General features: G+C 39.6%; 4 protein-coding genes and 1 long non-coding RNA gene across 18 annotated transcripts; 3 read left to right on the top strand and 2 right to left on the bottom strand.

The window, feature by feature from the left end:
- The first annotated feature begins 2,584 nt into the window (after positions 1-2,584).
- Positions 2,585-3,481, top strand: LOC149041174 (uncharacterized). The gene is made up of 3 exons (XM_089214698.1): positions 2,585-2,698; positions 2,861-2,980; positions 3,060-3,481. The coding sequence occupies exons 1-3, from the start codon at positions 2,585-2,587 to the stop codon at positions 3,207-3,209; spliced, it is 384 nt and encodes a 127-aa protein (XP_089070824.1). The 3' UTR covers positions 3,210-3,481.
- LOC149041170 (uncharacterized) lies at positions 3,011-19,300 on the bottom strand. Of its 4 annotated transcripts, none has more exons than XM_089214532.1 (4): positions 19,111-19,300; positions 18,750-18,978; positions 3,638-3,958; positions 3,011-3,584 (listed from the first exon to the last, which is right to left on the bottom strand). In XM_089214532.1, the coding sequence occupies exons 1-3, from the start codon at positions 19,126-19,128 to the stop codon at positions 3,648-3,650; spliced, it is 558 nt and encodes a 185-aa protein (XP_089070658.1). In that variant the 5' UTR covers positions 19,129-19,300; the 3' UTR covers positions 3,011-3,584; positions 3,638-3,647. The 4 variants fall into 4 exon arrangements, with proteins under 4 accessions (XP_089070658.1, XP_089070655.1, XP_089070656.1 ...); XM_089214529.1 differs by having other exon boundaries at positions 3,691-3,958; XM_089214530.1 differs by having other exon boundaries at positions 3,011-3,958; positions 19,111-19,294.
- Positions 4,375-9,978, top strand: LOC149041173 (uncharacterized). Its single transcript, XM_089214608.1, has 7 exons — positions 4,375-5,529; positions 5,808-5,851; positions 6,611-7,017; positions 7,844-8,191; positions 8,461-8,631; positions 9,184-9,376; positions 9,525-9,978. Exons 4-7 carry the CDS (start codon positions 7,882-7,884, stop codon positions 9,976-9,978), a joined length of 1,128 nt encoding a protein of 375 aa, XP_089070734.1. The 5' UTR covers positions 4,375-5,529; positions 5,808-5,851; positions 6,611-7,017; positions 7,844-7,881.
- LOC149041172 (uncharacterized) lies at positions 9,979-11,658 on the top strand. Its single transcript, XR_016189153.1, has 3 exons — positions 9,979-10,020; positions 11,056-11,218; positions 11,332-11,658. It is a non-coding gene; the product is annotated as an uncharacterized LOC149041172 (long non-coding RNA).
- On the bottom strand, positions 11,722-18,584 carry LOC149041171 (uncharacterized). 11 transcript variants are annotated; one of them, XM_089214518.1, is made up of 8 exons: positions 17,447-18,584; positions 17,125-17,168; positions 15,423-16,365; positions 14,785-15,132; positions 14,345-14,515; positions 13,600-13,792; positions 12,895-13,450; positions 11,722-12,665 (listed from the first exon to the last, which is right to left on the bottom strand). In XM_089214518.1, exons 4-8 carry the CDS (start codon positions 15,092-15,094, stop codon positions 12,444-12,446), a joined length of 1,452 nt encoding a protein of 483 aa, XP_089070644.1. In that variant the 5' UTR covers positions 15,095-15,132; positions 15,423-16,365; positions 17,125-17,168; positions 17,447-18,584; the 3' UTR covers positions 11,722-12,443. The 11 variants fall into 11 exon arrangements, with proteins under 11 accessions (XP_089070644.1, XP_089070649.1, XP_089070651.1 ...); XM_089214523.1 differs by having other exon boundaries at positions 15,959-16,365; XM_089214525.1 differs by having other exon boundaries at positions 14,785-15,108; positions 15,959-16,365.
- Positions 19,301-21,112: the final 1,812 nt, after the last annotated feature.

Here is a 21,112-nt window from a genome sequence, read left to right as displayed (position 1 = left end):
ATAAGTCATGACTCTGGTAATTTTGCCTTCGAAAAAACTAAAAATATGCTGATTATACTTGCAGTGCTACTTTTCCCCAAATTATGCCAAAAATCACGCTACCACAGTTTAAAGGGGGCCCACCAGTAATGTTAACGTTTGTTGTTTTGTAACAATTCAATACTTAATTTCCAATTCTTTGAAAACGTTTTCAAGCTTACTGAACACGGGTTGAACCTCGAACAGAATTTTAAATTCGTCGAAGGGATCATACAATGAAGTTTTTGCACTGTCTCTTTTTGTATTAACGTTGTTTTGTCAGCTTTAGAAGGCATTTTCCTACGAACCTATCATGACTTATTAATCATAAATATGCTAAATACATGTGCGTAATATGTTGCGCATATAGCTTTCTTAACACTTTTTAAATTACTTGTGATGTGTAGATTTCTTATTTATTGTTACTAGGAATCAAAATTCGCAAAGTTCTTGAAATTAATGAGAAGACAAGAGAATACCAACTGTTGATATTCTCTAGCAATAATAATAATGATAATAAAGACTTTATTTCAAGAGGGTGGCGTTTAACAGTCAAAAGGCTAATAAACTTGTAGCCCTCCGATCGAACATTATCAAAATTACCCATTACAAATCGATTGAGTTAGGGAGCTATAAAAGCTGACAATACAGAAAAAATATACATACAAATCCAAATGTTTCTGCGCCTAAAAAAAACCTTTTTCCACATGTTAATTTTCAAACACTTCATAGAATGCACTTAAGGGGCACGTTATTCCAAATTCTTGCTGCTAATGCGGCAAAGGATCGGCTGCTTTCGGACTCACTCACGCTTAAATTTGAGATAGATAGCACACCGTGTTCTTCTGTTGTGTCGATCATTACTAATTATTAAGCGTTCATTGAGATAAGTCGGAAGAAAGCCATTTATGCACCTGTGAAGAATAGCACATTTGTCGATTTTACACTGTTCATTAAAAGCTATCCCACCCAACCCATTGAAATAGGTGAGGTTATCGATAGTTTTGATTTTTGCAGTTTAGGTACTGACTTGTGTCGAGCTGACTTGGAAATTAAACAAACACGCATGTGTGTGTATCCTTGAATAAAGGGGTAAGTTTCGAAAGAAACTGTGGTGCTGCGTCGGTGGGAGAGTATAGCAGGTAATTTAGTGTTAACAACTAGGTTGAAAACGTAAATTAGCCACCGTAAAGAGTAAAAAAGGTGACGTTTCGAGCGTTAGCCCTTCGTCAGAGCGAAACGTCAGCTTTTTTACTCTTTAATGTGGCTAATTTACGTCTTCAACCCAGTTGTTAACACTAAATTACCTGTGTGTATCCTTGGCCTTACAACAGAGTATCCCTATAGTTTGACATTCGCACTAGAGATTACTGGGCGCAGCCTATGCTAAAGAAACAAGGATGCGTTTGGAATAAATTATTTTGAGCCAAAAAAAAACCCAAGTTCTTGCCGTGACACTACAGAAGACGATAAACACCTCACGATAATTTCAGGATGACCCGTGATTGAAAAAAAAAAAAACAGAAAACTCTTCCTTACAAAAATATCTTAAAAGGTGTGATCGGCATATTTTAAAAGCTTACTTTTCCTCGGAGAAGAAGTTTTTTCTGTGAAGAGAGAGCATTTTATTGTTTGAATCAACATATTTTGATTAATAAATCCGAAGACACTGGTTTTGTGTAATTTGGTTTAGTTGAGTGTAGTTAGAGTAGTTTGTTGAGGTTGGTTGTAATTCGATGTAGCCCGGTGTAGTTGGTGTGGTTTTGTGTAATTTGGTGCAGTTGGTGTAGCTTGGTGTTGTTTTTTGCTGTTTGTGTAGTTTGATGTAGTTTGTTGTAGTTTTGTTGAATTTGGTTTGATTTGGCGTCATTTGGTGTCGCTGTATTTAGTTTGGTGAACTTTATGTCAGTTGGTTTACGGAAGTTCTGAAGGTACTGTGAACTGCGTTAAACTACACTTAGTCGTTGTTTAATTGGTAGTGCGGCTCCCTACTTGCAATTTGCGACCATTTTTAAAATACTTGGAAGATGAGGAATTAAATGAAAATAATACAGAACGGAAATGAGAATTATATTTGCGTCTTTTGATGAATTGTACATCTTTTGTTCTACCTAGAGGGATGAAGGTAGTTCCTTTTTCGTAATTGTCCAGTGTGCGCCCTTCCTAAGTATGTGATCTTGGTTTAATTTGGGTTAGACACAATTTCGTAATTATAAAGCCTTTTTGGTCATCTGAAAAATTATTCATTAACCGAACGGAAATGGTAAAGTTATTCTTGTTTTTGGTTTTCTAGTGCGGCATGTCAAGAATTGGAAACGCAAAAACAGAAGTTGATAGCTTATTATTTAAAACATAATCCAAGTTTACTTTGGCAAATGCGTCCAAATTACTCTCAAAACCGTTTAAAGAATAAGATTACATACTGGAGTGAGTCAGCTGGACTTCCACGAATACTTCGCTAAGAAACTGTTTTTCTTATACTCCATTTTCCAACTCAGTTGTGCGCACTGTTCGATTGATAGGCGGTCCACGTTTTTAGTACACTGTCATTTCAGCACGGCCATAAATGGTGCATACGTTTGCCATGTTTTCAAGTGACGGGTACACTGAAGTAGTAGCTGCCTACAGGAAAGCCATTATGAGCACTTCAATTTATAGGCATGCATCAGACTACATGCAGGTAAATAATTGACACATGCTGTATGTTTATGTTTCTTTGCATGAAGAAGTTTATCTCTTCTTCCAAATTAATGATGTTGAGGTAAGGGCCATAAATGAGTTGAACAAAATAATTCATTTTCCAGTTAAAGAAAAATCACCCATAATTTGTTGCCTTCTTTAGTGCAGGGAAACATATTGGATTGAGTCTCTCCATTCAGTGATGCTCATTTATGCTGCAAAGCGGATTCATTATGGGAATGACTCATACAACATGCGCATGGAGTTAGCCATTCTTGATTGGGTAAGAAACTTATTTAAATAACTTTGGCACTTTTTGGATTCACTGCTTTCTCATGTTTATTGACTCATTTGTCTTACAGAATGAAAATGTGAATCAAGAAGCATCGTCTCTACAGATGTACCAACATGCCAGGCATCCAAATCGCTTGGCAGAGACCAGGGTGCTTACTTCAAAGACATTTCATTTCAGAGAAACTATCTGGTCTACCTTTTTTAATTTAAACAAATGATGTCTCATCTGTTTTCCATTGCACCACAGTTTCTGTGATAATTACAACTAGGAGCCCAAATGTCCTGTAAAATATGTGAGGTCATTAGGGAGGACCAATTCTACCAACTGCTGGTACTAAGTGATGAAAACATGAGTATGAGGTTTGACACTAGGTATTTTCCAAGCAGACTCATTATCTGTTACTTTTCTCTGCACTGTATATCTTTTCCTAACTTATAGGAAAGTCACTATAATTTGCTGTGTGGACATTATAAAATGGACCATAAACAATTTGGTACTTGGGCTCTCTTTGACGTGGGCATTTGAATGAGAATTTTATTATTCCCTTTTATGCCCCATATAGGGAATACCAGGAGGGTTAGGAAACCTTGACCTCACATCTTTTATAACATATGGGGAATACCAGGAGGGTTAGGAAACCTTGACCTCACATCTTTTATAACATATAGGGAATACCAGGAGGGTTAGGAAACCTTGACCTCACATCTTTTATAACACAATTGGGCATCCTTTCCCGCACAGCATTAACGTGGTCCCCCAGTTCGACTTTTCTAGCCTGATAAATAGGGTCTTTCCAGAGCCCACATTTGTTCAATGCTCTCCAGTACGTCTTGTAATCTTTTCTTCGTCGCGCGTGATTTTGAATATGTGCTTCGCGATAGCCGAGGTATTCGCGACTGTCGGTCGTTACACATGGCGTTTGCCGACAGTAAATACACATTTCGAACTCGTCCCCTCTTGCATCAGCTATTGTGGAGACAAAGTAAAACAACTATTAGAGCGAAAGCGTAACTGAACAGTCATGAAGTGTGATATGATCGTACAACTGGTCTTCCCGCCTGCATTTTATTTTGGACAATTTTTATGTACATTTTTCATGTTTCATTGACAAGTTTGCCCAAGGTGTAGTATAAAATATTGCAATAAATACAACCTGTAGTTCTAAAGAAATAACTCTTTTCAAAACATTCTTAGGCAGGACAAAACGTTCTGTAGGTGTCACGCAAGGCTGCATTTCGGAAAATGAAGGCATCAAAAGGAAGCAGTCTAAGACATGAACTGTCGCATCATACGAAAAAATCTGTGGTTTGCAAGTATATTCTAACTAGTATTTCCTAGTTTGTAAAAACTCTGCAATTAGTTACTTCTGAGAAATTATAGTATGGGCGGCCGTCACCACCAAAAATACAAGGATGTCAAATAGATCAGCAAATACATAGATGGCTTAAGGATCAGTTGCAGGATAGCATAGCTAATAAAGGAATGGCATGGCCAAATTATAGACAGTCTAGTTTTCCTTAGTGAAACAGAACACCCTAAACATGAATAGTTTAGCCAAATGAGAAACGGTCTAGTAGCCCATGTTGAGTTGGAACATGAGATTGTGAAATGGACTAGCTCAATTACGAATAGCTTAGCACTCATTTGCAATACAGTACTCAAACGGTGTAGCGTTGCGTTAAACGGTTCAGGGTAACGTCGAGTAGTACAGCCTACGCACAAACGGTGTAGCGTTGCGTCAAATGGCTCAGCGTAATGTAGAATGGTACAGCGTACACACATATGGTGTAGCGCTGCGGGAAATGGCTCAGCGTAATGTCGAATGGTACAGCGTACATAAAAACAGTGTGACGTTGTGTGAAATGGCTCAGGGTAATGTCGAATGGTACAGCGTACATACAAACAGTGTAGCGTTGCGTGAAATGGCTTAGCGTAATGTCGAATGGTGCAGCGTACATACAAACAGTGTAGCGTTGCGTGAAATGGCTTAGCGTAATGTCGAATGGTGCAGCGTACATACAAACAGTGTAGCGTTGCGTGAAGTGGCTTAGCATAATGTCGAATGGTACAGCGTACACACAAATGGTGTAGCGTTGCGTGAAATGGCTCAGCGTAATGTAGAATGGTACAGCGTAGACACAAATAGCGTAGCGTTAGGTCGAATAGCTTTGCAAAACATCAGACGCTCTATCTGAACATTAAATTGCTTAGTATTACTTGAAATATTTCGATGTTGTGGCGAATCGTCGTGGCGTGACGTGAAGGCTATGCCACTCCTTTGTTAGCTATGCTATCCTGCAACTGATCCTTAAGCCATCTGTGTATTAGCTGATCTATACGACATCCTTGTATTTTTGGTGGTGACGGCCGCCAAGGCATCTCGCCGAAACCACCAAAAATACAAACCGCAAATGGAACAGCGATCTGCTGGGGGCATGACGTCATCGAATGTGAAGACTGACACGAAACCATTACATGGCGTAGCCGCTGTATGGAATAGTCTTCACTTCGCTTTGCCGTAAAGCAGAGCCAATACGGTAAGTTTCTCCTCTTTTTTTTCCCCGCCGATATTGCATTTATTCGTTTTTGTTCATGATAGTGTTAATTAAAATAGCGAGACTGGATCCTACCACGGTTTACCGGCCTCCCGGTTTACCACAGTTTGCACGTGTTGGTGAGCCTGAATTTTAATAGTATTAAGTAGTGTTATGATATGCATTACATGTCGATTGCTGAGCTCTCAATTCTCTTCTTTTCTGACTCGCGCTTACTTTTCAAAGGGAGTTTAACCTCAACGGCTCTTTGAACATTGCAGGAGTACGTGAGAAGTTGGATTTTGTGTGTGCCCTGGACGCCATGGTAAGGAAACTGATATCCTTCATCTGTTTTGACATTCTTCAATCAAACGTGTAGTGTGTGCCAAAGGAACCTTTTTTCCGAGTTGGTTTTGAGCACATACATACCCTCCATGATGAGGCAGGTCTGCCATAAAATTAGTAAGAAAACCTTCAGACATAAAAGAGGGTGGTATTTTTTACCATGAAAACATTTGATGGAATTGTAAAATTTAAAAAACGATCTCTGGCTAAAACTTTTAAAAATACGAGCTTTCGGCTGTTTGCGCTACAGCCTTCAACGGGTAAAATGATAAAAAGGTAAGAAATACTAGGTGTGAAGTACAAAGTAGGAAATTAAAAATGCTAATAACTAAGAATGTTTGTTAAAAATACTAGGTGTGAAGTACAAAGTAGGAAATTAAAAATGCTAATAACTAAGAATGTTTGTTAAAAAGAATGTTGTATTGTCCGGGCAAAGGACAGGAATTGTTGTCTGCATTGGGAGTTAACTTGAAATGCCACGCTTCTAGTGTTTTTCTTGTTCTAAAACTGCCTTTGTCAATAATAGATGCATTATCAAAGAGATGGAAGAGAGGCGAACGACTTGCGTGATTCGGACGCCTCGACCATCTTGAAAAATGTGCCAACAAGTTCCTCCGGGGACAACACTGTTGAGCGTCGGGTTTTTTTGGTCTGGATGTTTTTAATGAAAATCGATGGATAACCATTAGACTCAAGTGCTGAATAAACTCGATTTAGTTCTCGTCCTTTTCCTTCGGAGGAGTTGGGTAGCTTTAGGGCTCTGGTCATCGTAGCCGCTGTATGGAATAGTCTTCACTTCGCTTTGCCGTAAAGCAGAGCCAATACGGTAAGTTTCTCCTCTTTTTTTTCCCCGCCGATATTGCATTTATTCGTTTTTGTTCATGATAGTGTTAATTAAAATAGCGAGACTGGATTCTACCACGGTTTACCGGCCTCCCGGTTTACCACAGTTTGCACGTGTTGGTGGGCCTGAATATGTTTATAGTATTAAGAAGTGTTATGACGTGCATTAAATGTCAATTGTCGAACTCCCTTTTCTTTCTGTGACTCACGCTTACTTTTCAATGAGAGTCCAAATTCAACGGCTCTTTGAACACTGGAGGAGTACGTGAGAAGTTGAATATTGTGTGTGCCCTGGACGCCATGGTAAGTAAACTGATATCCTTGATCTGTTTTGACATTTTTCGATCAAAGTGATATCGGAATGCTTTAACTGGTGTGCCGGACGATAACAGTAAGCTCATAGAAGACTGTTTATATTTATTATTTTAAAGAGGTGTACATTATATTGCTTTGTTTATTAATTTTTTTCCTGGGTGCAGTGATAGTAAAAGTAAGTTCCATTTTTATTTTGTCGATCAAACGTAGATTACATGTCTGGACCGGAAACAGTTAAGGGGTTTTTTTCGCGTTCCAAAAATAGTGTTTGTCAGGGTAATATTTTTTCTGAGTTGGTTTTGCGCGCATATATACTTATCTTCCCAGTGCTCTTTCCCATTCCGTAGTCATCACGTATTAAGGAAGGCTAGTGCGGACATCGTAATGCACGTAGTTGTACGTAATTCTACAACTCTAGGTCGAGTTTTACCGTTCGATCTGTTACAGTCGCAACTTGCTGAATAAAAACTATTGCATAATTCAGACAATTGACAGGACATCTTGCTGTTTCGTCGTTTGTTTCGGTAGACATATTTATTTATATTTTTATTTATTTTTACATTTCTGTACCTCAACTATTAATTTTTGTGATTATTATTATTATTATTTTTATTTTTATTATTATTGCTACAGACTGAGTTCAATACACACTAGATATATTGACTAGAGTTGCGTGACTTGTAACGTTTCTCTTCTTGCCTTTAGGGCTAAGCAAAGAAAACTTCCAGATGATGAAAAAGCAAAGAAGAAAAAAAAATTAGTGCTTGCTTTATAAGTGGCTCGTCACCATCTTATGAATTTTTTTTCTTCACAGGTATCTTTGTTTGTTGTCCTTCAGTACTGTTAAGAGTCATGGACTTTCGTCAGCATTTATCAGATTCCCTAAATGAAATAACTGAATATATACAAGAAGGCGGAAATCGTGGAGGTGATTCAGAGAATACTGTTTTAAGACTGGAGGTTCTTTACGAGGCAGCGTTGATCAATGGGGACATTCCTTTAGATGCGGTTGACTTAATCAATCAAGCTCGTACACACCTGAACGTAAACTTGCATCAACAAGAGCCTTGTCGTGGGTATGAAGCACCAGCAGTGAGTGAGGCAGGTCGCCGAGGAAGACCTAAGTTTGCGATTTCCGAGAGGCAGCTGCTATTTTTCAGAGGTAAGGAGGAAAAAGTGCTTTTACCATTTTGAGGTTGAAAATTTGAAATGAAAATAAGGTAGACACATTTGAAATTATCCATATATGCCCCATATGAAGTGGGTGCTTTTTTTTTCGAGTTGATAGGTTTCGCCAAACCACGTTTTTTGGTTATTCATAACATCTTTAGTGAGTTCACCTTTTGAAGGTTTCATTCAATTTTCAGTGTAAACTATCTACTCTCAAAGGACTGTGTTTTCTTTTATGAACACAAGTTATCTCTTTGTTAGAGAACAACTTCACGTATAAAGACATGGCTCTAATGCTTGGGGTTAGCAAGCGAACTATTGAAAACCGTATGGCCGAGTACGAGTTGACGAACAAGTCCCGCTACAGTGACATAGAGGACGATTTTCTGGATTCTTTAATCCAGCGTATCATGACAAATTTCCCTAGATCGGGTAAGTAAGTCTTCATAAAAATTTTGAGGCTGTGGCCGGTCATGTTAAGTCAAAAAATAAAGATTTTTTTGCCCATAGCTTGGTAAAAATAGTTTGAGAACCAGTACATAATGACGCAACAATTTATTCCTCTGGAACTAGACATGATAAACATCTGAATTGGGAAAATTTCTCGTTTGCCTTTATTTCTTTCAGATTGCATAAATTAATTAAACCTTTTCGGCCGATACGCGTTATTGCTTGAACACCTCAAGAAACGTAGACATTATCACACTTGGCAAGCGCAAACATGCTTATTTTAGTATAGACGTACACTCGAGACCGTTTCTGAAAATCCCGTATGCTGTTCTCTTCCAGTATATTGATTCAAAACGTAATCAACTTACAGGCAAGAACTTTTAAGCCCGCCTTAGTGTTTACACAAAATTTTGCATATCAGAAACACACTTTGTATCCTCTAAACAGAGAATTCAAGAAAGCACGACAAGTGGCATTAACTTCACTACTGTGTCACAGGGTGCTTGAAATTAAAACCCTTATTTTTGTTGACAGGTTGCAAAACAATCGAGGGTTACCTTGTTTCGCAAGGTGTACATGTGCAGAGGTGGAGACTAAGGAGTGCCATAAAGAGAGTCGATCCCATTGGCAGGAGGCTAAGGTCTATGAATGCCATACGTAGACGAGTGTATAACGTACGTTCCCCACTGGCCCTCTGGCATATGGACGGGAATCACAAACTGATACGGTAGCTGTCACTTATCTCACTATTTTGATTACATAATTGTTGCTGTAATTCAGGTCTCAATAACTTTGCACCATTTGTTTTAGGAGTAACCTCCCCCCCCCCCCCTTCATATACTTTCGGTTTACCATTCTATTCCTTCTCTTCTTAGATGGCGATTCGTGGTTCACGGCTGCATTGACGGTTACAGTCGCTCCGTCGTTTATCTTAAGTGCGATACGAATAACACGTCTGTCACAGTCTTGCGTCTCTTTGAGGGTGCGGTGTCTGAATGGGGATTGCCATCACGAGTCAGGGGCGACATGGGAGTTGAAAACAGAGACGTGGCACACTACATGTTGAACCATACAGCAAGAGGGCCCGGAAGAGGGAGTTACATCACCGGACGAAGCGTGCACAACTCGCGTATAGAAAGACTCTGGCGCGATGTGTACCAGTTAGTCCTATCCTCATTTTACGACCTTTTCCTTTCTCTCGAAGCATGCGGTCAGCTCGATCCGGACAACGAAGGGCATCTATTTTGCCTTCACTTCACTTATCTCCCAATAATCAACGAGGCTCTTTCAAAATTTGTGCTATCCTGGAATAACCACAAAAAAGCGTAACCAGTTCCTCCCATAGAGCACAGAGAGTCCCAGAAAATAGAGGTAACTGATGATCACAGATTTTCCTCTACATACGAAGGGCCTTTTGCAAGACCTGGATAGTTTGTAATTGACCCAATACCGAAAGAGATGTGTTGGCCACGGTCTGGAAAGATAAATTGAATCTCTTGTAAAAGTACAGCAACGAGGCCAAGAAACTAACAATAAATGTCATTTTCACGGAAATTTACGCACAATCTTGCGATTTATAGCTTAGCTCTCTCAAAATAAGTAGTAGGCACGGATGCGTTTCTCAAAACCCGGAAGACAGATCGGTTCCGAGAGCGACTATTTGAGTCCATTTTCTTTCAAGTGGCGCTGTAGATTTTAGTCCCGTATAAACTAGCCCATCTTCTTAATCAAGTAAGTATTATACTTTCAAGCTTTAATAAACACCAAAGATTGACTGCATGAGAAAATAAATAGCTTTACGTAAGTTATCAGGACTTCTGGAACACTAGTCCCAGGGCCTACAAGCCAGGTATTCTGAGCTTGTTAACTTGAACTTTCCTTGCAGCCGGAAAAAGAACAAAGCAACAGCATCCTATGTTTAAAAACATTTTGAGGAGGTTTTAAAAAGTCTTAGAAATGAAGCAGTATTGATAAATGTTCCTCACCCCTTTTTGTCATTTAGTGGGGCTGACTTTGTGCATTCTATCGTTCACAGTATTTGTTGTCATCTCCAAGTTATTGGAATATCAACTTCCTCACGAGCTAATTCGCGTAAACATTCACATCTTCCTACGGCGGCTGTAGTTTCATAGGTTAATTGGAGTACTGTTGAGAGAAAATGCATATTTAATTCGGTGCGCACTTGTCTGTCACTAGTCCTTCCACTAAGTGTAACCCCAAACATTGCAAATATCTTTAAAATCATGCATAAGTTAATCTGTATGCAGTATTGACCTTCTCTCTGAGGGAAAAATGACTGCTCAACTCCATTAGGATGACTTTTTTGATCTGTTAGAGGATGAAAACAGGATATTAATTAAAAGCAATGTTTACAACTTATTAAAAAAACACTACAATTTTCAACAGAAAAAACCATTACCAGAACTTTTGTTTGTCTCGCTGGGCGTGACCAGCTCACCGTTCCAACCAACCGCGAGAAGCTTTTATTAAAAGAAAATGGCCTTGGAGAGAAAAAGTTGCAGATCCCCACGAATGCATCAAAGGAGCAGGTCAAGGAGGTTTTGTACAAGTGAGTTACATAACTCTCAATCCACTAGCTTGCTTAAGATCTCAAGTTCCTTTTTTTCCTAGTCTTTTAGCTCCAGCCGTTTGTAAACCGACTTCTTTTGTTTATATTTCCAGGGCCTTCCGTCCATTACAAAGTTGTGGCGGATTCGAAATGCTGTTGTGCGCAGACAACTCGCGCACTAGGTTACAAGTGGTAAAGTATGGGTCCTGCAATACCGACGAACTTAGGTGTTTGGGCATGGGCCGAGTTTATATTCGGCCCATACAAGTAGATATAACTTTGGGCGACATAGAGGATGATGATGAACATGCGGAGGAGTGTCTGCTTTGTAGGGAGTCTATCCCATTGCGCGGGATGCGAGCCCATATGGAAACGTGTCGGGTTTGTGTTTTGCTGGTGACGTTTTTTTGACTATTTCTGGGTAGAATATGGAGCCTTCTGCTAATACTTAATTTTAAGTCTTAATCTTAAGTCTCTGAGTGAAACTACTGATTTCTGATTGATTCTCTTTGACAAGGTGTTTTTTAATTTATAAGTTGAATTTAGTTTACAGCAGCATTGTTGAGGCGAAAATTCGTATTCATTACACAAGCTTTAAAAGTCTAGTTAAAAAAAGAGCGCTAGTTTAGGCTGTACACCAAAGGGTCATTTGGTGCAACTCATACAAGCAATATTGTGTATATGTTTGTGTTTGCCCTTTATTGGATTCTGATTATGATGAAGATTTTAATAGCGTGGAAATGGGCCTGAGATGAACGAAATGAAAATACATTGAAAAGAACAAAGTTTATGTGTTAATGTTACCAAATACTCATCCAAACAAAAGTAAAGCGAAGGACGTTTATTGCGCAATTTTTTAAAGTCGTTACGTTTTCACTTACTATACTGTTTAAACGTCCCAATCGATACATTTTGGAAATAAAATGTTATCATTTACTTTATCTGTGTGCTGTCTATTCATAGTCAGACGTTACAACCTCTCACTATTTCAGCACCAGTTCCACTCAGCTTAGGTTGGGGTTATCGCAAGCTGACATCGCACATTACGATAGGATACATTATGAGTGATGCCAAGTGTACTCATTTTCCCGGTGTAGTCGAAATAAACAAAAAACAACACATTGTCCAACGAAATAGAAAAGTAAGATGATAGGATGGGGGGGGGGGGGGGGAGATACTTTAACGTAAGTGGCGTACACTGGTGCATTAAAGAAAATGTTAAAACCTAGGTTTTCAGACGATTCATCGTTTCCAGTGCATGCAGATATGGTGTAATGTCCCATGGATCTTCGCCTTGGACTTCTGACATGCTTGCCTCAAAAATCGTAAACGACTCAACATCTAACGGACACCGTGTCGGTGGGACGACAACCTCATTCTGTAGTGCATCATCTGTGCCGTCTTGAAAGTAAGCCGTAGGATCCACACCGTATCCCTCCAAGTCCCTCTGAAATATAGTTGAAAGGAGATTCAAATACCGCAAAACATTGGTTATAACTGCCTTCAATTAACTTTGCAAGCAAGGAATCTTGGCATCGTTTCGATCGTGATCTATATTTAAATTGAAGGGGTGGTTAATTAAAACTCAATATTTAGTAGAGGCCACTTGAGATTGTTCACCCGTGTGGCTTTAATGCTTGGGGAACTGTGTCTGTCATATGCATTATTGCGTTTACCTGACTAAGGTTTTGAAAGTATTCTGATGCCACATTACCACTTTCTTCCGCAATTTCCTGCATCCCTAGTATGAACAGTTGTAAAGGACTTTTGTTTCTTGCAGTACGTATTTTGTGGTTATTCCAGGATAGCACAAATTTTGAAAGAGCCTCGTTGATTATTGGGAGATAAGTGAAGTGAAGGCAAAATAGATGCCCTTCGTTGTCCGGATCGAGCTGACCGCATGCTTCGAGAGAAAGGAAAAGGTCGTAAAATGAGGATAGGACTAACTGGTACACATCGCGCCAGAGTCTTTCTATACGCGAGTTGTGCACGCTTCGTCCGGTGATGTAACTCCCTCTTCCGGGCCCTCTTGCTGTATGGTTCAACATGTAGTGTGCCACGTCTCTGTTTTCAACTCCCATGTCGCCCCTGACTCGTGATGGCAATCCCCATTCAGACACCGCACCCTCAAAGAGACGCAAGACTGTGACAGACGTGTTATTCGTATCGCACTTAAGATAAACGACGGAGCGACTGTAACCGTCAATGCAGCCGTGAACCACGAATCGCCATCTAAGAAGAGAAGGAATAGAATGGTAAACCGAAAGTATATGAAGGGGGGGGGGGGGGAGGTTACTCCTAAAACAAATGGTGCAAAGTTATTGAGACCTGAATTACAGCAACAATTATGTAATCAAAATAGTGAGATAAGTGACAGCTACCGTATCAGTTTGTGATTCCCGTCCATATGCCAGAGGGCCAGTGGGGAACGTACGTTATACACTCGTCTACGTATGGCATTCATAGACCTTAGCCTCCTGCCAATGGGATCGACTCTCTTTATGGCACTCCTTAGTCTCCACCTCTGCACATGTACACCTTGCGAAACAAGGTAACCCTCGATTGTTTTGCAACCTGTCAACAAAAATAAGGGTTTTAATTTCAAGCACCCTGTGACACAGTAGTGAAGTTAATGCCACTTGTCGTGCTTTCTTGAATTCTCTGTTTAGAGGATACAAAGTGTGTTTCTGATATGCAAAATTTTGTGTAAACACTAAGGCGGGCTTAAAAGTTCTTGCCTGTAAGTTGATTACGTTTTGAATCAATATACTGGAAGAGAACAGCATACGGGATTTTCAGAAACGGTCTCGAGTGTACGTCTATACTAAAATAAGCATGTTTGCGCTTGCCAAGTGTGATAATGTCTACGTTTCTTGAGGTGTTCAAGCAATAACGCGTATCGGCCGAAAAGGTTTAATTAATTTATGCAATCTGAAAGAAATAAAGGCAAACGAGAAATTTTCCCAATTCAGATGTTTATCATGTCTAGTTCCAGAGGAATAAATTGTTGCGTCATTATGTACTGGTTCTCAAACTATTTTTACCAAGCTATGGGCAAAAAAATCTTTATTTTTTGACTTAACATGACCGGCCACAGCCTCAAAATTTTTATGAAGACTTACTTACCCGATCTAGGGAAATTTGTCATGATACGCTGGATTAAAGAATCCAGAAAATCGTCCTCTATGTCACTGTAGCGGGACTTGTTCGTCAACTCGTACTCGGCCATACGGTTTTCAATAGTTCGCTTGCTAACCCCAAGCATTAGAGCCATGTCTTTATACGTGAAGTTGTTCTCTAACAAAGAGATAACTTGTGTTCATAAAAGAAAACACAGTCCTTTGAGAGTAGATAGTTTACACTGAAAATTGAATGAAACCTTCAAAAGGTGAACTCACTAAAGATGTTATGAATAACCAAAAAACGTGGTTTGGCGAAACCTATCAACTCGAAAAAAAAAGCACCCACTTCATATGGGGCATATATGGATAATTTCAAATGTGTCTACCTTATTTTCATTTCAAATTTTCAACCTCAAAATGGTAAAAGCACTTTTTCCTCCTTACCTCTGAAAAATAGCAGCTGCCTCTCGGAAATCGCAAACTTAGGTCTTCCTCGGCGACCTGCCTCACTCACTGCTGGTGCTTCATACCCACGACAAGGCTCTTGTTGATGCAAGTTTACGTTCAGGTGTGTACGAGCTTGATTGATTAAGTCAACCGCATCTAAAGGAATGTCCCCATTGATCAACGCTGCCTCGTAAAGAACCTCCAGTCTTAAAACAGTATTCTCTGAATCACCTCCACGATTTCCGCCTTCTTGTATATATTCAGTTATTTCATTTAGGGAATCTGATAAATGCTGACGAAAGTCCATGACTCTTAACAGTACTGAAGGACAACAAACAAAGATACCTGTGAAGAAAAAAAATTCATAAGATGGTGACGAGCCACTTATAAAGCAAGCACTAATTTTTTTTTCTTCTTTGCTTTTTCATCATCTGGAAGTTTTCTTTGCTTAGCCCTAAAGGCAAGAAGAGAAACGTTACAAGTCACGCAACTCTAGTCAATATATCTAGTGTGTATTGAACTCAGTCTGTAGCAATAATAATAAAAATAAAAATAATAATAATAATAATCACAAAAATTAATAGTTGAGGTACAGAAATGTAAAAATAAATAAAAATATAAATAAATATGTCTACCGAAACAAACGACGAAACAGCAAGATGTCCTGTCAATTGTCTGAATTATGCAATAGTTTTTATTCAGCAAGTTGCGACTGTAACAGATCGAACGGTAAAACTCGACCTAGAGTTGTAGAATTACGTACAACTACGTGCATTACGATGTCCGCACTAGCCTTCCTTAATACGTGATGACTACGGAATGGGAAAGAGCACTGGGAAGATAAGTATATATGCGCGCAAAACCAACTCAGAAAAAATATTACCCTGACAAACACTATTTTTGGAACGCGAAAAAAACCCCTTAACTGTTTCCGGTCCAGACATGTAATCTACGTTTGATCGACAAAATAAAAATGGAACTTACTTTTACTATCACTGCACCCAGGAAAAAAATTAATAAACAAAGCAATATAATGTACACCTCTTTAAAATAATAAATATAAACAGTCTTCTATGAGCTTACTGTTATCGTCCGGCACACCAGTTAAAGCATTCCGATATCACTTTGATCGAAAAATGTCAAAACAGATCAAGGATATCAGTTTACTTACCATGGCGTCCAGGGCACACACAATATTCAACTTCTCACGTACTCCTCCAGTGTTCAAAGAGCCGTTGAATTTGGACTCTCATTGAAAAGTAAGCGTGAGTCACAGAAAGAAAAGGGAGTTCGACAATTGACATTTAATGCACGTCATAACACTTCTTAATACTATAAACATATTCAGGCCCACCAACACGTGCAAACTGTGGTAAACCGGGAGGCCGGTAAACCGTGGTAGAATCCAGTCTCGCTATTTTAATTAACACTATCATGAACAAAAACGAATAAATGCAATATCGGCGGGGAAAAAAAAGAGGAGAAACTTACCGTATTGGCTCTGCTTTACGGCAAAGCGAAGTGAAGACTATTCCATACAGCGGCTACGATGACCAGAGCCCTAAAGCTACCCAACTCCTCCGAAGGAAAAGGACGAGAACTAAATCGAGTTTATTCAGCACTTGAGTCTAATGGTTATCCATCGATTTTCATTAAAAACATCCAGACCAAAAAAACCCGACGCTCAACAGTGTTGTCCCCGGAGGAACTTGTTGGCACATTTTTCAAGATGGTCGAGGCGTCCGAATCACGCAAGTCGTTCGCCTCTCTTCCATCTCTTTGATAATGCATCTATTATTGACAAAGGCAGTTTTAGAACAAGAAAAACACTAGAAGCGTGGCATTTCAAGTTAACTCCCAATGCAGACAACAATTCCTGTCCTTTGCCCGGACAATACAACATTCTTTTTAACAAACATTCTTAGTTATTAGCATTTTTAATTTCCTACTTTGTACTTCACACCTAGTATTTTTAACAAACATTCTTAGTTATTAGCATTTTTAATTTCCTACTTTGTACTTCACACCTAGTATTTCTTACCTTTTTATCATTTTACCCGTTGAAGGCTGTAGCGCAAACAGCCGAAAGCTCGTATTTTTAAAAGTTTTAGCCAGAGATCGTTTTTTAAATTTTACAATTCCATCAAATGTTTTCATGGTAAAAAATACCACCCTCTTTTATGTCTGAAGGTTTTCTTACTAATTTTATGGCAGACCTGCCTCATCATGGAGGGTATGTATGTGCTCAAAACCAACTCGGAAAAAAGGTTCCTTTGGCACACACTACACGTTTGATTGAAGAATGTCAAAACAGATGAAGGATATCAGTTTCCTTACCATGGCGTCCAGGGCACACACAAAATCCAACTTCTCACGTACTCCTGCAATGTTCAAAGAGCCGTTGAGGTTAAACTCCCTTTGAAAAGTAAGCGCGAGTCAGAAAAGAAGAGAATTGAGAGCTCAGCAATCGACATGTAATGCATATCATAACACTACTTAATACTATTAAAATTCAGGCTCACCAACACGTGCAAACTGTGGTAAACCGGGAGGCCGGTAAACCGTGGTAGGATCCAGTCTCGCTATTTTAATTAACACTATCATGAACAAAAACGAATAAATGCAATATCGGCGGGGAAAAAAAAGAGGAGAAACTTACCGTATTGGCTCTGCTTTACGGCAAAGCGAAGTGAAGACTATTCCATACAGCGGCTACGCCATGTAATGGTTTCGTGTCAGTCTTCACATTCGATGACGTCATGCCCCCAGCAGATCGCTGTTCCATTTGCGGTTTGTATTTTTGGTGGTTTCGGCGAGATGCCTTGGCGGCCGTCACCACCAAAAATACAAGGATGTCGTATAGATCAGCTAATACACAGATGGCTTAAGGATCAGTTGCAGGATAGCATAGCTAACAAAGGAGTGGCATAGCCTTCACGTCACGCCACGACGATTCGCCACAACATCGAAATATTTCAAGTAATACTAAGCAATTTAATGTTCAGATAGAGCGTCTGATGTTTTGCAAAGCTATTCGACCTAACGCTACGCTATTTGTGTCTACGCTGTACCATTCTACATTACGCTGAGCCATTTCACGCAACGCTACACCATTTGTGTGTACGCTGTACCATTCGACATTATGCTAAGCCACTTCACGCAACGCTACACTGTTTGTATGTACGCTGCACCATTCGACATTACGCTAAGCCATTTCACGCAACGCTACACTGTTTGTATGTACGCTGCACCATTCGACATTACGCTAAGCCATTTCACGCAACGCTACACTGTTTGTATGTACGCTGTACCATTCGACATTACCCTGAGCCATTTCACACAACGTCACACTGTTTTTATGTACGCTGTACCATTCGACATTACGCTGAGCCATTTCCCGCAGCGCTACACCATATGTGTGTACGCTGTACCATTCTACATTACGCTGAGCCATTTGACGCAACGCTACACCGTTTGTGCGTAGGCTGTACTACTCGACGTTACCCTGAACCGTTTAACGCAACGCTACACCGTTTGAGTACTGTATTGCAAATGAGTGCTAAGCTATTCGTAATTGAGCTAGTCCATTTCACAATCTCATGTTCCAACTCAACATGGGCTACTAGACCGTTTCTCATTTGGCTAAACTATTCATGTTTAGGGTGTTCTGTTTCACTAAGGAAAACTAGACTGTCTATAATTTGGCCATGCCATTCCTTTATTAGCTATGCTATCCTGCAACTGATCCTTAAGCCATCTATGTATTTGCTGATCTATTTGACATCCTTGTATTTTTGGTGGTGCAATCTTGGTGATACATTATCACAGTGATTGTTAGTGTCTAACTGTAGTCCCAAGTTACCTTTCTAATGTATTGTTCCAAAGGTCAAGGATCATCCAGTATTGTTGTAATCATATTATACTAAGATTAAAAAAAAAAGAAAAAGAAAAAGAAATCGCACCATTTGTGGAGGAAGCCCGTACAGATGATTCGTTTGGCGACATCGACGCCTGGACATGTTGAAGTGAATCGGTGGTCGGCGACGGTTCACTCGCGCGCTCCAGAACTTCGCCTGCAACAGTCGCTCTGCTTCTATTTTTCTTCCGCTGGGTTGACAGCACTTCCCCTTCGCATTGTTGAAGAAATGCCTTGAACATTTCTTCATCTTTTCTTTTTATTCTTACAGTTATCTAAATCCAGTATTGAAACAGACATGAAATTACGCCATGGCAATTTTGGGCGATGGCGAAGCGAATCATTTCGAATTTCAAATTTACCGCCAAAAACGAAGACGGTTTCGTTCGGAGGAAGGTAATACAAACCTCAACAAATTCTTCCATTTTGATGAAAACATAGAAATTTACCGAGAAATGCGCCTCTGGTCAGTGCCTTGCATTGACTGCAGCTCAAGCTGTTTTGGAGTTCTGTATGCCACGACGGTTGATTGACAAATGATCCAGAGGTACCTAAGGCACCTCTCCTTTTATAGCGCGCCTATATGTTTCAGCCTTGGCTTTCAATGACGTGTTACTCAGGAACAGTGGTGGTCTATCTGCAACAGTGGACAAGTAACACGCGTTATATTTCATCGCAACGGGCTCATCATAGCTTAGGTCACGTGGCTCATACATGTCATTAATCTTCAAACCCAATCAGGAAACAAAAATAGCTTATGTTGCGGTCTGTGTGTGCGACAAGAACATGGCTTTCCGCTTGCGTGCGGTTCTTTGTTTAGAAGCGATGTTGTTTGCGAATCTCGATAGCCGACTCTTTACACAAACTCGACAAATACAGCTGTGAGAAGTTATTATTTTTTTCCTCATGACCTCGAGCGAACTGTTTTGTGATACTTTATTCTTGGCTGTGACAAAGTGCAGAAGTGTGGACACTCAATGTCTCTTATCGATGGTAGCAAAGTAACACGCCTTAAAAATCTCAACTTTAATACGGTTAGAGGTATCATCCAAGTATGCAATAAATACCATATTAACCGCTCCTGCTCCGAAGTTAATTAAGAGACAAATCACTGTATAGAAAAAGCATTACACAGATAGCACACTTTCCTAAAGAATGCAAACAATCCAAAAATAATGCAAGTTATTTCATATTGAACACAATTGATCGCAATGCATGAAATCCAAACTGATAATAGAAACACCTGCCACATTTACTAGGTAATTATCATTCGCCTGACTACAGCCAGATTTCGCTCATTCTTTGCCTACATGAGCAGTTCCGATTTATTTCACTGATCTCTATTTAATTTTCATTCCCTAGCATTGGGACATACTTCCTAAGTTTATTGAAAATGGCAGTGCGCTGATGTCGTCGTACAACTGTGTGACTCTACGGCCGGAGGAAGGAAGAAATTCAATTCCTCAACCATCAAATCAAGCGATTTTTATAAGTAGCCTTATAGCCAGAATATTCCTTTGCAGACTTCATTCCCTGTTACCGCTTTGAGCATTTCTTTTTGTTGTTGTCGTGGTGTTTCAATCTGAACCCACGGTTTGCTCATATTCCTTTTAAGTAAAACTATTTAAAAATCGCAAACTATACTTTCGGCTAATATGATCCTTATACAAAGCAGAAAAAAGCACCAAAAAACTCTTTATGGGAGGTAAACTGCAGAGCTTTGTGTTTACTGTCCAAGGTTAGAGCACTACTAATTTGCGATTTGACTGAAAAAAAACTATTTTGACTGCATTGTGCTCTACAAAATCTACAAAATAGGGCATCATCAAAATCACGGCGTTACATTTTCAATGCCGTTTTGCATCAATAAACCAATGATAAGTTGACGAAATAAGACTCGGACTATAGAATAAATTGACCCTGAGCTCAAAATTTCACGGTGAAAGGTACACTTTTCAGGTATGACAAATAAAATGCAATTTGAATGTACTATCTCCCTTTGTGCTGTAAATGAGTCCCAGAAAAAGCCTTCTATCCTTACCTACTTAGGGCTTTTCCTGCAGTCAGTGTTGTTTGTTTGCATATAATTTGCCTCAAAACTAAAATTCAAACTCTAAACGGTAAAAAGCGATTAACAATAAGGACAACCGGGTTTGTCGTGGTTAACAATGTACACTTTTATTTATAATAAGCTTGGTCGGCCGATAAAAGCTTTTTTTACGCCAGTGACAACCACCTCTCAGTACCAAAAAAATTTTAGAGTGCCCCTAGGAAAGAATAGAGATTAACGTGAATTTAACAAGTTTGATCATTTTTCTTTAGGTGAAATACCGTTGTCGATAAAAGTACAGACAAAGCCGCTCGCGTCAACGTGTCACGCAATGGTCACACAGTGAAAGAATCTGGGAT

The sequence above is a fragment of the Pocillopora damicornis genome, chromosome 8 (genome assembly GCF_964200805.1).
Source record: "Pocillopora damicornis chromosome 8, jaPocDami1.2, whole genome shotgun sequence".
NCBI lineage: Eukaryota > Metazoa > Cnidaria > Anthozoa > Scleractinia > Pocilloporidae > Pocillopora > Pocillopora damicornis.
Note: the sequence above shows the minus strand (reverse complement) of the source record. Positions and strands in the feature narration are given on the sequence as shown.

Coding starts and splice junctions, on each gene's coding strand:
- LOC149041173 (XM_089214608.1), top strand. CDS start 7,882: ATGGACTTTCGTCAGCATTTATCAGATTCCCTAAATGAAATAACTGAA. Junction 8,192..8,460: donor GCAGCTGCTATTTTTCAGAG/GTAAGGAGGAAA, acceptor TCTCTTTGTTAG/AGAACAACTTCACGTATAAA. Junction 8,632..9,183: donor GACAAATTTCCCTAGATCGG/GTAAGTAAGTCT, acceptor TTTTGTTGACAG/GTTGCAAAACAATCGAGGGT.
- LOC149041170 (XM_089214529.1), bottom strand. Junction 3,959..18,749: donor ACGGGCTTCCTCCACAAATG/GTGCGATTTCTT, acceptor TCTCCACAATAG/CTGATGCAAGAGGGGACGAG. Junction 3,585..3,690: donor TGTGTTATAAAAGATGTGAG/GTCAAGGTTTCC, acceptor AAAAGATGTGAG/GTCAAGGTTTCCTAACCCTC.
- LOC149041174 (XM_089214698.1), top strand. CDS start 2,585: ATGGTGCATACGTTTGCCATGTTTTCAAGTGACGGGTACACTGAAGTA. Junction 2,699..2,860: donor ATGCATCAGACTACATGCAG/GTAAATAATTGA, acceptor TGCCTTCTTTAG/TGCAGGGAAACATATTGGAT. Junction 2,981..3,059: donor AGTTAGCCATTCTTGATTGG/GTAAGAAACTTA, acceptor TTTGTCTTACAG/AATGAAAATGTGAATCAAGA.
- LOC149041171 (XM_089214518.1), bottom strand. CDS start 15,094: ATGGACTTTCGTCAGCATTTATCAGATTCCCTAAATGAAATAACTGAA. Junction 13,451..13,599: donor GGGAATCACAAACTGATACG/GTAGCTGTCACT, acceptor TTCTCTTCTTAG/ATGGCGATTCGTGGTTCACG. Junction 12,666..12,894: donor ACTTTCAAAACCTTAGTCAG/GTAAACGCAATA, acceptor ACTATATTTCAG/AGGGACTTGGAGGGATACGG.